General features: G+C 34.1%; 1 protein-coding gene across 2 annotated transcripts in view; it reads left to right on the top strand.

Annotated features, from left to right (window-relative positions):
- Positions 1 to 16,717, top strand: part of LAMA3 (laminin subunit alpha 3) — a 310,601-nt gene that overhangs the window by 150,653 nt on the left and 143,231 nt on the right. Inside the window, exons 23-24 of one of the 2 annotated variants that reach the window (XM_031946523.1) lie at positions 3,751 to 3,874; positions 7,459 to 7,601. In XM_031946523.1, the coding sequence (XP_031802383.1) occupies positions 3,751 to 3,874; positions 7,459 to 7,601 (267 nt within the window). Of the gene's footprint in view, positions 1 to 3,750; positions 3,875 to 4,106; positions 4,240 to 7,458; positions 7,602 to 16,717 lie in introns of both variants that reach the window. The other variant, XM_031946522.1, reaches the window with a different exon arrangement.

Below are 16,717 nucleotides of genomic sequence, written 5' to 3'. Positions count from 1 at the left end.
GTTGCTTCTTCTTTATGGGTGATGTTGTACTGACTGCATCAAGCCCAAGAATGCTACTGGAACTCCGCAGTAAGATATACAGTGTGGAAAAAAATTAAAATTTAAAATACTCTGTATTTTAGTCATGTCTCTGGAGAGAGAAACAAAGTGACAAACACAGAATCACCTATACACCCACAAAGCCAGAGAAAGACAGTCAGAGACAAAGAAGCAGAGCAAAGACACAGACACGGACAAAGATAGAGAAAGAATGAAAATATAAAGGGTCAGAAATTAATCCTGCCTTTGAAAACTTCTCTGCTCAAGCCTTTTTCTGGTTCCAATGTATAAGGTTAGAGACACAAATCCATAATCAAAGTGAAGCAAAAGTACTAAACTTAGGTAAAAGTGTTTGATTAATCAAACGAAATAATAGTAACATTTTTCCCCCTGGAGAATCTTTGTCCTGAAGTCTTTCAATTCCTATGTAAGACTCCCTCCAAAGTTTCCTCTTTTTACTAAGTCAAAAGATGAACTCAATTAATTAAATACATCAAGGGGCTCCCCTTAGTCTGATCATTACCTTAATTTTGGAGAGCCTAATAAGATCTCTCCTTTTAGAAACTGGTTGGACCCTCTATAAGAATGACGTAAAAAGATTTCAGTGCAGTTTATTGAAAGCTGAGTAATGAGAAAGATTTGCTAGGTTTCTCATTTAGATTAGACCAACAACTTCAGATTCAAGCACTTTCAACATCATCATCAAAGCTAGTATTTATAATGTTCTTTAAAGTTTGAAAAGCACTTTTATAATTGTTATCTCATTTAATCCTCAAGGAATAGCCTATTCAAGCTAAAGAACCTGAACCAAAACTTCAGGTCCCAACATGTCGCAGGAAGAACACACCAGCTGCAAAGGATGCATGTGGTCACTGAGACAATGAAAATAATTTCCTTAGGGGACCATGAGAATAAAGGATGCCTTTGAATAAGATCATTCATACTGAATAGAGAAGCAAACACAAATACATGTGTGCATTTTGTTAGCTTTGTTGTTAAATTATTTCAGTCGTGACTGATTCTTCATGACCCCATTTGGTGTTTTCTTGGCAAAGAAAGTTTGCCACTAAGGGAACCCTAGGATCATAGAAGGGGCATCTTGAGGGAGGCAGATGAGCTTTAAGGCAAATAGCAGATGTCAGCATTTTAGTTCCATCTACAATTTACATAGCAATTTAAGTTTTGTAGTGTACTTAATCTCAATGGGTATGAAGTGGGTACTGTTATTGGTCCCCATTTTACAGATGAGAAAACTGAGGCAGATCAATGAACTGCAAGTCATAGAACACCAGTCACAGGAAGAGAGGGAGAGGAAAAAGAAATAAGTATTTATATAGTATCTTTGTATACCAGGTGCTGTGCTAAGCCTTGGGAAATATTATTATCTCCATTTTATAGGATATGGAGGTAGAAAAATGTTAGGTGATTTTGCTTAATTCTTGAAGCCAATTTTGAACTCCAGGCTTTCCAACTCCTGATTCAGAACTCTATCTACCATGTCACCCAGTTGCCCCCTAAAAAACAGCAAAAATTTATCAAGGTATCTTTGAGGAATTCAGCTCTCTAATAGTACTTGCACAAATGCTATAGATACCTTGTTTCTTTGAAAGATTCACGGTCTCGTTGATTTGGCAACTGTTATCATTGGTATGGGACAGTGAGGTGACTCAGTGAATAGATCACCAGGCTTGGAGTCAGACACTTATTAGCCATGTGGTCCTGGGTAAGTCCTTTAACCATGTTTGGCTCAGTTTCCTCATTTGTAAAATTTGCCAAGAAAACCCCAAAGAAGGTCATGAAGAGTCAAACATGACTGAACAACACCAGATCATTGATACAGACCAAAATGATCTGCACCTTCTCATCCTGTGCAGTTCTTGACTCTGTCCTTCTATTAATCTTCAATAAGTATCTATCCCACCCGCTGGATGCTTTCTTTGATTTGTTTCAATATTTTGTGGGTACCAGTGCAGTGTTTGGGCTGTCCATCTGCTGCCCTGGGCCCTCACAACATGACTGTTTCATCTCCCTGTCTTCTCATGTTTGTTTGTTCTTAGCATTTTTTTTTGTTCCAACTTTTGTGGGCCAGTTCTTGTTGCTATTATGCTGAAGGCTACTTACCTCAAAATTCATCTGTCCATTCAGTTTTGGACCATTTTCAATTCCCTTGTACACTTTACTTAGCTAGGTGGCACAGTGAATAGAGCAATGGACCTGGAATCAGGAATATCTGAGTTCAAACACTCACTAACTTGGCAAATCACTTAATCTCTGTCTCAGTTTTCTTAACTATAAAATGGGGGTAATTTTATCATTACCTTGTTATTACAGCACCTTCCTTGCAGTTGTTATTATAGCACCTACTTTGCAGAGTTCTCATGAGAGTCAACTATGATTTATTTTTGCAAATTTTACAATTAGGTTTTAATTTTACAAATTTAAATGTTCTTCAGTATAAATTTTACAGATTTGCAAATGTGTTATTAACAAATAATATTTGTAAATTGCTTAGCACAGCACCTGGTATACAAAGATACTATATAAATACTTATTTCTTTTTCCTCTCCCTCTCTTCCTGTGACTGGTGTTCTATGACTTGCAGTTCATTGATCTGCCTCAGTTTTCTCATCTGTAAAATGGGGACCAATAACAGTACCCACTTCATACCCATTGAGATTAAGTACACTACAAAACTTAAATTGCTATGTAAATTGTAGATGGAACTAAAATGCTGACATCTGCTATTTGCCTTAAAGCTCATCTGCCTCCCTGAAGATGCCCCTTCTATGATCCTAGGGTTCCCTTAGTGGCAAACTTTCTTTGCCAAGAAAACACCAAATGGGGTCATGAAGAATCAGTCACGACTGAAATAATTTAACAACAAAGCTAACAAAATGCACACATGTATTTGTGTTTGCTTCTCTATTCAGTATGAATGATCTTATTCAAAGGCATCCTTTATTCTCATGGTCCCCTAAGGAAATTATTTTCATTGTCTCAGTGACCACATGCATCCTTTGCAGCTGGTGTGTTCTTCCTGCGACATGTTGGGACCTGAAGTTTTGGTTCAGGTTCTTTAGCTTGAATAGGCTATTCCTTGAGGATTAAAAAGTTTGGCAGGGCTTTCTGCAAACTTAAAGGGTCCATTGTCTGCACACCTGCAGCACTGAAACTAATATATTGCATTTCCCATCAGGTGTGGTAGGTATCTGTAGGTACCTTAGATGGAAGAGAAAGATAATTCTCTTTGTACAATTAAATGAATGTGAATACTACATATATATATATATCTAGATATCTAGATATATAGATATATCATCATCATCAGAAAAAGTAACCTGGGTTCACAAAACTTATGCCAAAAGGCTCTGAAAGGTCCTGCAAATCTGGAAAAGGCTGAAATATGCCCATTGGCAGACTGAGTCTGCTGTTCAAGCACCAACTTGCTAAGATCAGAGATGTTCATTACCAGAGTGTCTCTAGGTGATGAATTGGTTTTTTGGTCATGGCAGCTCATGAAACTGTCTCCTATGGTCTGGAGGGGAAGAGTTAAATCTCTGTTAGTAGAGGTGTTGCCAACATTTGGATTTTGACTGCTGAGGGATTCACTCATCCTCTGCGTTCCTCCATACTTTTCCTCAATGCCATCACTCTGTGGGCAGTAGTAATGTACTTTCCTCTCTTTCTTTTCCTCCTTTTTCTCTTTCCCAGCCAGAGGTGGTTGTCCCTGTCACTGTGGCTTCCTTTAAGCTAGGTCACCTAGTGCTCCGCTATGTCAGCCTGGTTACAAAAAGATCAAAAGGGAGGATCTCAGTTGCTGGCTCTGACTGTAATTGTAAGTGCCTTTAATCTGTTGTTAGGTCTTTCACCCTGCTGTCTTTACCTTCCACACTTGCGTATTGCTGTCTGTTCAACTGCCAACTTGCTTGCTCATTGAGGATATGCATATTGAGTGTGTGTGTAACTCATAATACAAAATCAATGTTTGGCTAGTGGGGCTCCTAACCCATTGTCTAGTCTACACTTTATGGATGTTTTTGTCTTGTTTATTAACTTCCATTTTACAGAACGAAGTGAGGGTAACACTGAATGTGGAGAAATCAAACCAATATTTATTTCGTGCTGTTCTGAGATATATTAACCCTGGAACTGAAACAGTGTTTGGGCACATAAATATTTATCGGCCCCATTCTAAGGCAGGTAGGTGTATGTAACTCTTTCCTGAACATCCCAGTAGCTAGTGTTTCCCCTTCCCCCCAATTATCTTATATCTATTTGTATATGCCCTATATATGTATATATTTATCTCCTCTGGAGAGCATAAGCTTCTTGAGAGAAGGGTTGTTTCATGTTTCATTTTTGTATTTCTATCACTTAGCACAATGTCTGGTACATAGCAGGCATCTAATAAATACTTGTTGACAGGAAAATCAACAAGGGAAAATTGAGGGAAATACTTTGCCATTTTTTCCTAATTTGGTTGCATACGTCTATCACCTTAAAATCATTTCTCCAAATGCCCTTTTCTTTGCTAATTTTCCTTTATTTAAAAAGCTTGCTCATATTTATATTTAACTATACATTTATAATTATTATGTATTTATTTATGATTGATCTTCTAGAAATCAACAACATTTAATGCTATTGAATTACAAGTAGGGCAGATAGCCACATTTTCATTCCATCTCTGATTTTGAAGCCAGGAGACTTCCTTGGAATCCAGGTGTTGTGTGGAGAGGGATGGAGAGAAGAGAAAGAAATAGGGGTCAGTTAGGGTAAGCATAAGGTATAGTGATTGGGTGTTTGTACTGTTTCCCACCAGGGAATTTCCAAGAAGCTTCAAGAAAAACATAGAGAGAGCTCCAGTTTTGCTCAAAGATCCACAGGATTCAATCTGAATTGAATGGAGCCTGGGGATGGGGGACAAGAACGGACCCATTCCCTTGGTAATTTCCTTTCAGATTGTGCCAGGCCTAACACAGGCTAGGTTGTGATAAAATTATTGTGTAGTTAGCCTCAAGCTTGACAATTTGAGTCTAGTTAAAACTTGTAATTGATTCCAAAAATAATATCTTACTTCATAAATATTGTACAGGTGAGCCGTATTTAGGAAAGAACAGAAAAATGTTTACACTAGCTTATAGGGGAAAAAATTATAAGTACAAATCATCTGGCAAATTTAGTTTAGGCTGTTTTGAGAAGGATTTAATGAGTTCAATTCATCTCCTTTTAAAAGGAAGATAATATGTTAAATGAAGCATGCTCAGATTTCAACCTGATTGGGGTTTGTACTTCTGAAAATGTGATATAGTATAGACTCGCAGGGATTCTCAAACTTTTTAAATAGGGGCCAGTTCACTGTTCCTCAGACTGTTGGAAGGTTGGAATATAGTAAAAACAAAAACTTTGTTTTGTGGGCCTTTAAATAAAGAAACTTCATAGCCCTGGGTGAGGGGGATAAATGTCCTCAGCTGCTGCATCTGGCCCATGGGCCATAGTTTGAGGACCCCTGGATAGAGTCTTAGTAACATATTTCTCTTTATTATGCTTTCTATTTGCCATACTCTCTTATTTTCTTTCTTTTCCTTTGTTGGCACTTTCATCATGTATTTTCTATAAAAGCTGTCTGGGAAATAAGCAGCAAAGATCCCATCCCTCTTCTGTTTAGAGAGATTACACTCATGACTTCCTTTCTCCTGACATCAATCCATTGTTTGCACCTGTTTGTTTGTACACAGTTCTCATTTGTCTATCATTTACTTTTTTTAATTCTTATTCACTATTTCTCCTCCTGTATTAGATTTATGCATCAATGATATTTATAAATATAAGTTTCTTGAGTGTAGGGACCATGTTTATTAAAACAGATTGGCAAAATACCATTTCTAGGACTACATAAATACTTTAGATTGATTTTTTCTAGATTATAATGCTTTCTGTACCCTAAAAATCAATAACTAATGAAAGAGATGTATTGAAGTTTATCTTATGCTGTCATAACCTCAATTTAGAACAAGAGAATTGACTTTAAGTCTTAAATAATTTTTTTGAGAGAAACATAGTTTCTTAGTTTCTCCAATTTTCTCTATGAAATTACTGAATATTTGATCTTTCCCACAAAAAAGAACTAATTTAAAGAGATTATTAATGAATACAGTGATTCTAGATTTTCTCTGATTGTAGAAGACAAGAATAACATCAGTTTATTAACCAAACTATAATAATAGACTGGCAACATATTGTAATTCAATCTCTGTAATCTCTAAGTGGTGGCCTTATGTTGCTTGGAGTAGAAGGAAGGAGCTGCAGGTAGAGGAGGAAGGAGATAGAGGGAGGAGGAAGGAGATAGAGGGAGGAGGAAGGAGATAGAGGGAGAAGGAAAGAAAAAAAGAATCTATTTTTAATAGGTGTTTATAAGTAAGAATCTTTGGAATTTTGAGTTTGGAAAACCAATAAGAATCTTTAATCAAGTTATGCCAGGAGTGAGATCTGTTAACAGGTTTATTTTATGATTTGTGCCAATGCTTATAGTTTTATAGGAGCTAAAAAAAAACCTTTGAAAGTATCTTGTCCAATTGTTTTATTTTACAAATTAGGAAAGTGAGATTCAGAGAAAGGAAATTCTTATCTGAAGTCAAAGAGCTAGGTTATATCTAATCCATATCTCCTGTCTTCTCATCCCATGCTTTTCTTAGTCATGTGCCAACATATCAGAAAGCAAACAAGAAGGAAGGGAAGGGAAGGGAAGGGAAGGGAAGGGAAGGGAAGGGAAGGGAAGGGAAGGAAGGAAGGAAGGAAGGAAGGAAGGAAGGAAGGAAGGAAGGAAGGAAGGAAGGAAGGAAGGAAGGAAGGAAGGAAGGAAGGAAGGAAGGAAGGAAAGAAGGAAAGAAGGAAAGAAGGAAAGAAGGAAAGAAGGAAAGAAGGAAGGAAGAAAAAAGGAAGAAAAGAAATAAGCCTTTATTAAGATAATACATAACAGGCACTTTACAAATGTGCTTAGCACTTTACAAATATTATGTCATACAAATATTATCTCATTTGATCCTCACAAAAAGCTCTGGGAGGAGGACGTTATTTTATAGTTAAGGAAGTTGAGACAGAGAGGTTAAGTGACCTATTCGTCCAGGGTTATGCTGTTAGCAAGTGCCTAAGGCCGGATTCTTAACTCTAAATTCAGTGCTCCATTCACTAAGCCAATTTCTAAGAGAACAAAATAGCTCTGTCTTGTCATGTCTAACCCACATAACCTTCTCATATATATATATATATATATATATATATATATATATATATATTGTTTAAAATGGTAACTTTTGGCAGCTATAAAATATTTTCATATTAATTCATTCAACGAATCTGTTGAATATCTCTTAGGTGCTTGGTACTTTGCAAAAATGAACAATGTTTTCTCTCTAACAGGTGCTATTCAAAGCAAAGAGATTGTCTTCCTGCCTAGCAAAGAGCCAGCTTTTGTCACTGTCCCAGGAAATGGTTTTGCAGATCCATTTTCCCTCACTCCAGGAACATGGACTGTTAGTATAAAGGCTGAGGGCATCCTTCTGGTAAGACGATAATTATGAATAAAGGGATTTGGGTATGATTTTTTTTAAAGCAAGTGCCATAAGAGAATATAACATATAGTGGCAAAGAATGTTTTCCTGATAGATAAAATATGGAAATTGATGATCATTTTTAAGAAATGAATCCATGACAACTCTTTCTCATATGATATTTCTTTTATAGATTGAAAAACCTACCTCCTGCTACATTAAAAAAATCTAGCCAATTATAGCATATTACTAATAATATCAACAAATCAAATCTTTATTTCTTCCATTCAAAAATCCCTTTGGGGGTTTCTATTAGAAATCACTCCCCTTCTAGTAATTAGTGGGATGAGGCTAAAGGGACATAAGTACCACAAGTTCAGTAAAAATCTTCTGTCATGACACTTCAAGTATATCATAATCCAAGGATTTGTATTTTTGTCTGATTCTTTCTACTGACCTACTGTCAATGGTTTGGTCCAGAATGTGATTGTAACTTACCCGATTATGAACCTGTACACTCCATCATGATCATCTTAAGAAAAAAAAATCATCACCAATAGTTATAAAGCTTCTAAACATTATATTTTTTGCCAGTCTTTTATCTGCCACAAAGTTATGCTTATATCAAGTGCTTCATAAATATTTGTTATAAGTTGAATTAATGAGCAAAAGTTACACCACATAAAATCACATATAAGCAGGGTTATTATAGTGTCTGATAAAGCCATGATGGAATTATTCTTTTGAAGTTATTTTAGGATACATTTAATCTCTCTTTTTAAAGGATATTTCAAAAAGACTTGGTGCAGTTTTAGACTTTGATGCCTTTATTAATGCTGTATGTTGGTTAAGTGATCTTTGGCAAGTCACTTGCTTTCACTCTCAGCACCACTGATCACCATCTCAGACCGGAAATTGTAGAACAATTCCAGTATGCATTGAGAGAGGGGATTTCCTCATAGGGAATTACACACACACACACACACACACACACACACACACACACATTTATATTTACATATATCTCAATGAAGTCATATTTCAAGGTCAAAAATATTCTGACTCACCTTTTTAGTCAGAACTTCTTTGGGTAATTATGGGTCTTCACTTGGCAGAATGGACCAAATATATCTGCAGCATGCTGATTGCTAAGAGCTCTCTTAGTTGAATAACAAGCCTTTTCTCAGGTTCCAGAAACTGAGCCAAAGAACATGTGGGCAGGGAGTAATTATTGCTAGTGATTAGAATTGCCTGTTTTGTCAGGCAAAAGAAAAAAAACCTAGAATGAGGTGTCATTTTCCACCTAAGCAATTACCCTTGGGTCTTATACCCCTAATCTCTGAGATATTTGATGGCACAAATATTGAAATATTTGCCAACCAAGAGACAGCACTACATTTGTAGCTAATGGTGGCGGGGGACGTAGGGATAAATGAAGACATGAGCCTTTTTTACACTGAGCATCACTTCTTGATGTAAATAGCATTAAGAGAATAGATTAATAGAAAATAAATTTATAATGCAAGTGAACATGAAAGTGTAGAAGATTATAACTGCCCTGTGTAAACAATCCTAGGAAATCATGTAAGGATAAGGCATGCAATAATTCAGATACAGGGGAAAGAAGGAAATGAGCACCTATTGTGTTTGAGGCACTGTGCTAAGCGCTTTATAAATATTATCTCATTTGATCCTTACAACAATCTCAAAAGATTATTATCTCAATTTTACAGTTGAGGAAATTGAAGCAGATAGTAGTTAAGTGGAATGTTCAAGATGAGACAACCAAATTTTAGAAATACCTGGAAAGACTTTCATGAACTGATGCTAAGTGAAGTGACTAGAACAAAAGAACACTATACACAGCAACAAAATTATGTGATGGATTTGGCTTTTTTCAACAATGATAGGGTAGCCAATTCCAATAAACTTTTAATGGAGAGAGTTATCTGCAGAGAGAGGACTATAGAGACTGATTGTAGATCACAACATAGTATTTTCACTTTTTTTTTGTTGTTTGCTTGCTTTTTTTTTCTTTCTCATTTTTTTCTTTTTGATCTGATTTTTCTTATACAGCATAATAAAGATGGAAATATGTTTAGAAGAATTGCATATGTTTAACATATTGAATTACTTGGTGTATAGAGGAGGGAGGTGGAGGAAGAGAAGGGGAAAAATTCACAACACAGGTTTTGAAAGCGTGAATACTGAAAACTATCTTTGCATGTATTTTGATAATAAAAAGCTATTATTAAAATTCTTTTAAAAGATCAGACAGCTAGTAAAGTAAGTGTCTGAGACTTATTTTGATCTCAAGTCTTCCTGACTCAAGATTTAATGCTCTATCTACCATGTCACCTAGATACATGATAGCAATTTTTAAAAAATTATTTTTACCTCATTATTTTCCAATATTTCCAATTAAATTATTTTCCAATTCCAAATAAAAAAATTTGAAAATTATTTTAAAAATATTTTAAATTCTAAATTCTATCTCTCTTTTCTTTCTCTCCCATGCTCCTTGAGAAGGCAAGCAATTTGACTTCAATTATACATCTGAGGTCAAACAAAGTATATTTCTATATTAGTCATGTTGCAAGAGAAAACACAGACAAAATAAAACAATAAAAATAAAGTAAAAATGTATTTCAAGCTGCATTCAGAGTTTATCATCTCTCTTTCTGGAGGTGAATAGAATTTTTCATTATGAGTCCTTTGAAATTTTCTTGGATCATTGTCTTGATCATAGAAGCTAAGTCTTTCACAGTTGATCATCCTTATAATATCGCTTTACAGTGGACAATTTCTTCTGGTTTTCCTCACTTCATTTTGTATCAGTTCACATAAATCTTCCCAGGTTTTACTGAAATCATCCTGCTTATAATTTCTTATATCATAATAGTATTCCATCACAATAATATACCACAATTTATTCAATCATTCTTCAATTGATGGGCATCCCCTCAATTTTCATTTTCTTGTCACCACAAAAAGAATTGCTATCAAGTGGGGAATGGCTCTTATTTTTATAATTTTCACTCCCCATATATTTGAGAAATGAGGCCTTTATCAGAGAAACTTGATGAAAATTTTTTCCAGTTTCCTCTTTTGTTTCTAATTTTGGCTGTATTGATGTTGTTTTGCAAAAAAATTTTAATTTTGTGTAATCAAAATTAACTATTTTACTTTTCATAGTCCCCCTCTGTCTTCTGCTTGGTCATAAACTCTTCTCTTATCTATAGATCTGACAAGTACATTTTTCCACGCTCCCCTCACTTACTTGTGACATTATCCTCTTTTTGTCTATATCATTTATCCATTTTGATCTCATCTTGTTATATGATGTGAGATGTTGGTCTATGCCTAGTTTTTTTTTTTTTTTCCCAAACTGCTTTCTAGTTTTCCCTGCAGTTTTTGTCAAATGTTGAGTTCTTACTCCAGAAGCTTGAATCTTTGGGTTTATCAATTTTGCTATGTCTTTTACTAATATGTATTTTGTACCTATTCTATTCCACTTATATGCCACTCTTTTTCTTAGCCACTACCAGATTGTTTTCATGATTACCAATTGTAAAATAATTTGAAACTTGGAACTGCTAGTCTGCCTTCCTTTTATATTTTTGACTTTTTGTTATTCAAGATGAGCTCTGTTATTATTTTTTCTAGCTCTATAAAATAATTCTTTGGTAGTTTGGTAGGTGTGGCATTGAGTAAGGAAATTAACAGGTATAATTACCATTTTTATTATATTGGCTTGGATTAATCATGAACAATTGATATTTCTCCAGTTATTTAGATGTTTTTATTTCTTTGAAAAGTGTTTTGCAATTGTATTCTTATAATCCCTGAATTTGTCATGACAGATAAATTCCCAAGCATATTAAATTGTCCATAATTATTTGAAATAGAATTTCTCTATCTCTTCTTGCTAAGTTTTGTTGGGAGTATATAGAATTGCTGACGATTGATGGTGGATTTATTTTGTATCCAGTAAATTTGCTTTTAATTATTTCAGCTAGTTTTTTTTTTAGTTGATTCTGTAGGGTTTTCTAAATATATTATCATATCATCTGCAAAGAGTGATACTTTTGTTTCCTCTTTGCCTATTTTTATTTCTTTAATTTTTCTTCTCATTCATTGCTTTAGCTAGCATTTCTAGTACAGCATTGAATAATAGTAGTAATAATGGACTTCTTACTTCACTCCTGATCTTATTGGTAAGTCTTCAAGTTTAATCCCCTTACACTTAATGCTTGCTTTTGGTTTTAAATAGATTTTGTTAATTCAATTGTTCAGTCTTTGTGACTCTGTGTACTATTAGCACATCAGATCCTTCTGTCCTCCACTATCTCCCAAAATCTTTCCAAGTTTATGTTCATTGCTTCTGTGACACTATCAGTCTCATTCTCTGCTGTTGTCTTCTGTTTTTGCCATTAATCTTTCCCACCATCAATCAATCTTTTCCAATGAGTCTTACTTCTCATTATATGATCAAAGTATTTTAATTTTAGCTTTAATATTTGACCTTCCAGTGAATAGCCTGAATTAGTTTTTTAAGGTATTGATTGATTTGATCTCCTTCCTGTCCAAGGAACTTTCAAAAGTTTTCTCCACACAATTTGAATTTAGATAGAAAGGCTCTATTGAGTTCTTGTGTTTTCTACTGTTAATAGGAATAGGCATATTTTGTCAGAGTTTTCCTGCAACTATTGATACACAGTAATATGATTTTTGTTATTATTGTTATTGATATGGTCAGTTATGCTGATAATTTTCCTAATATTGAATTAACCCTCCATTCCTGGTACAAATGACCCCGGGTCATAGCATATGATCTTTATGATATATTGCTATAATCTCTTTGCTAGTATTTTATTTAATTTTTTTTGTATTGATGTTAATTAAGGAAATTGATCTATAGTTTTCTTTCTCTGTTTTTGCTTTTCCTAGTTTAGATATTAATATCATATTTGTGTCCTAAAAGGAATTTAGTAAACCCCCCTTTACATAATTTTCAAGTAATTTATACAGTATTAGGATTGTTTTTTAAATTCACTTATAAATCCATCTGGTCCTATGAATTTTTTTTTTCTTTGGGAACTCATTAATGGATTGTTTAATTTATTTTCTGAGATAGGGTTATTTAAGTATTCTAAATACTTAAGTATTTAAGTTATATTAAGTATTTTTAGTATTCCTTATCTTCTAATCTGGGCAACTTTTATTTTTGTAAATTTTCATCCATTTCACTTATATAATTGCTTTAATTTCATCTTCATTGGGGGTGCATTTTCATTTTTGAAACTAATGATTTGGTTTTCTTCTTTTTAAAATCAAATTAACCAGTTGTTTATCTATTTTATTAGAGTTTTTCTTCATAAAACCAGTTCCTAATTTTATTTATTATTTCGATAATTTTTAAAATTTTACTTTCAATTCAATTAATTTCTCCATTGATTTCCATTTTGGTGTTTAATAAAACATTTTTAATATGTTCTTTCCCCCCCCTATGTTTTTTTATTTCATGCCCAATTCATTGATCTACTCTTTTTCTTTTTATTGATATATATATTTAGAGATATAAATTTTCCCCTAACTACTATTTTAGCTACATCCTATAAATTTTTTAATATTGTCTCATTGTTGTCATTCTCTTTAATGTAATTGTTGATTATTTCTATTACTTGTCTTTTGACCCAATTATTTTTTAGGATTAAATTGTTTTATTACCAAATAGCTATTAATCTATGCTTTCAAAGCCCTTTATTAAATATAATTTTATTGCATTATCATCTGAAAGAATTCATTTAATATTCCTTTATTTCTGAATTTAGTTATTAGGTTTTTATGGTCAATTTTAATGAAGATGCCATTTACAGCTGAGAATAAGGTATACTTCTTTCTCTTCCATTGTTTCTCCAGAGGTCTATTATACCTGAATTTTCTTAGATTCTATTCATCTTTTTGACTTCTTTCTTATTCATTTTCTGGTTAGATTTATCTAGTTCTGAGAAGGGAAAGTTGAGCAGTTTACAGCCTATTTCATCCTATTTAACTTTTTCTTTAAGAATGTGAATGTCATGCCATTTGGTGCAGATATGTTTAATACTGATATTTCATTCTCTATGGTTCTTTTTTTTTTTTTTAAAGCAAGATGTAGTTTCCCTGTTTGTCCCTTTTAATAAGGTCTATTCTTGCTTTTGCTTTGTCTGAGAGCATGTTGCTACTGCTGCCTTTTTTACTTCAGCTGAAACATGACAGATTCTGCTATGACCCCTTATTTTAACTCTTTATATGACACTTTATATCACATAAGAAAGTGTGGTTCTTGTAAACAACATAATGTTGGATTCTGGTTTCTAATCCATTCTGCTTTCCACTGCTGTTTTATGAGTGAGTTGATCCCACTAACATTCACAGTTATGATGATTAATTCTTCATTTCCTTCTATCCTGTTTTCTTCTTTTTATTCTTCTCTTTTTAGCCTGCTTTTCCTCCAAAGTGTGTTTTGCTTCTGATCATTGCCTTTTTTAATCCACCATTCCTTTTTCTTCTCCCCTTCCTTTTGTTACCTATTGAGTAAGAGAGATTTTTATGAAAAATTATGTATATGTATTTTCTTTTTTTTTTTTTAACTTATTTAGATATGAGTGAGTCGTATTGCTCACTCCTGTCCTACCATTTTCCCCTCCATTGTAAAAGCTCCTTTGCTCATTTCTTTTATGCAAGATCACCATTCTTCCTTTTCCCTTCCCACTTCTCCTATAGAATCTTTCTTTCTTACCTCTTCATTTTTTTAATCATCCCAACATAAATGACTCACTCTTGCACTTTCTTTCAATGAGACTCTAACTGCCCTAATTATTATAAAATCCTTAGAAGATGCATGCATTATCTTTCCATATAGAAAAGTTGTTTAATTTGCATTTCTCTGATCAATAATGATTTAGAGCATTTTTCATATAACTATAACTTGTTTTGATTTCTAGATTGAAAAACTGACTGTTAATATTCTTTGACCATTGCTCAACTGGGGAATGACTTGTTTATATAACATTCTTTATATATTTGAAATATGTGACCATTATCTGAAAAACATTCTATAAACTTCCCCCTGCCCAGTTTTCTGCTTTCCTTCTTGTTGTGGCTATATTTGTTTGCTTACATAAAACCTTTGAAATTTAATGTAATTAAATTATCTATTTTAAACCTAACTTTGCTCTTTATGTCTTGTTTATTCTTGAATTGTTCACCTGTTCATAAGTCTGATAAGTAACATGTTCCTTATTCTTCTAATTTTCTTGTAATGGCTATTTGTTTGTTATGTATCCATTTTGACCTCATCTTGGTAAGATTTTACTCAGTTTTGCTGGGTAGATTATTCTTGGTGGTAATTTCAGTTCTTTTCTTCTGGGATATCATATTCCAAGCCCTCTTCTCTCTTTTTCATTTTTATTTATTTATTTATTTATTTTTAACATGGAAGCTGCTAAATCTTGTGTGAATCCAACTATGGCTCCACCAAATCTGAATGGTTTTTTCCTTGATGCTTGAAGTATTTTTTCTTTGACCTTGGAATTCTAGAATTTAAGCTATAATATATGTAGGAGTTTTCATTCTGGTGCTCTTAAAAGTTTCTTTTTTCACTATGGTTCTAGGACATTGGGGCAGTTTCCCTTGATAATTTCTTGCAATATGATGTCTAGGCTCTATTTTTGATTATGGCTTGCAGGGATTCCAACATACACACACACTCACTCACACACACACCATCATCTTTTGAGTTTGTCTCTTGATCTTCTTCATCACCATAGTAACTTTTTTAAAGAGTTTTATTGTTGTTGTTTGCTCGTGCTTCCTACCCTATCTGTTGATTTGTAACTTTATGTTAGTGTTGGACTTTGTGGGGTGTGTGTGTGTGTGTGTGTGTGTATGTAAGCTCTGTTTCAAGTATTAGACTTTTTCTCACTACTGGTTTTAAAGCTACTTCTGAGTGTGATGGTGGAAGTTTTTGGTGCTTCTCAAGTGGTAGGATCTGGGAATGAGGTGTTATTACTGCTGTCCAAGTCTGTATTCTACTCCCTTACCCAGAAAGAGCTCCTAATCCCTCAGGATTGCTTTCAATACTGTTCAGGTCTCTTCCTCTCTAAGAACCTTAATATACTGTTCCTCAGGTCCCTCATCCCTTGGGTCAGGAAGTGATAATTTCCCTCAAGATGTCTTCTCCTTCTTAACTAAAAATCTTCCTCTTTACCTTTGAACCATGATCCAGAAGTGAGTATAGGCAATAGAGCTGGCAAACAGAATCTAATACTGTGTCCAGTGCTAGCACTGTTACAAAGTATTCAAAGTGGCTCTGCTTTGGGTGCCATCATCTTGTTCCATCACTGGTGTTTCATCCACATGGATTCTAAGCCAACCTCTGCTTCCATATCACAGATCTTATTTTCCACCTTCATAAGTTGTCTTGGGCAAGTAGAATATCTCACTCTGACCTTTTGATCCCTCTGCTACTCCACAGTTTGATTTAAGACATTGTTCTAAAGTTGTTTGGTGGAGAATGTTGAGAGAGCTCAGATCACTGCTTCTCTACTTCTCTGTCTTGGCTCTGCCCTGGAAGTCATAATATAGTACAGAAATATTTGAAGGGTTTTATGTAGAAGAAAGACTAAGGTTCTTCTGTTTAGTACCAGAGGACAGGACCAGAAGTAATGGGTTAAAATTACAAAGAGGGGTTATTAAGGAAACCTTCTTAACAATTATGCTGTACAGAAGGTGAATAGCCTGACTCTATTAGTGGTAGATACCTTCTCTTTAGAGGCCTTCAGGCAGAAGCTCTATGACTGCTAATTGGAAATATTAAAGGCCTCAAATCCTTAATACTTACAAGCTGTGTGACTAGGCAAGTCATTTACTCCCAACTCCCTCACCAAAAAAATAAACCAAAACAAACCCGAAAACTTCATTTATTTGTTTGAAGAATATTCTTCAAGTACAGAAGCATTTTTTTCCCCTCCCTTCCTTATCTCTCTCCTCCCCAAGACAGCAAGCAATCTGATGTAGGTTATACATGTACAAGGATTTTAAACATATTTCCATATTAGTCATGTTGGGAAAGAAAAGTCAGA

This window comes from Sarcophilus harrisii, chromosome 1 (assembly GCF_902635505.1).
Source record: "Sarcophilus harrisii chromosome 1, mSarHar1.11, whole genome shotgun sequence".
NCBI classification, from domain to species: Eukaryota; Metazoa; Chordata; class Mammalia; order Dasyuromorphia; family Dasyuridae; genus Sarcophilus; species Sarcophilus harrisii.
The sequence above is the reverse complement of the archived record's forward strand: the minus strand, read 5'-3'. Positions and strand labels throughout refer to the sequence as shown.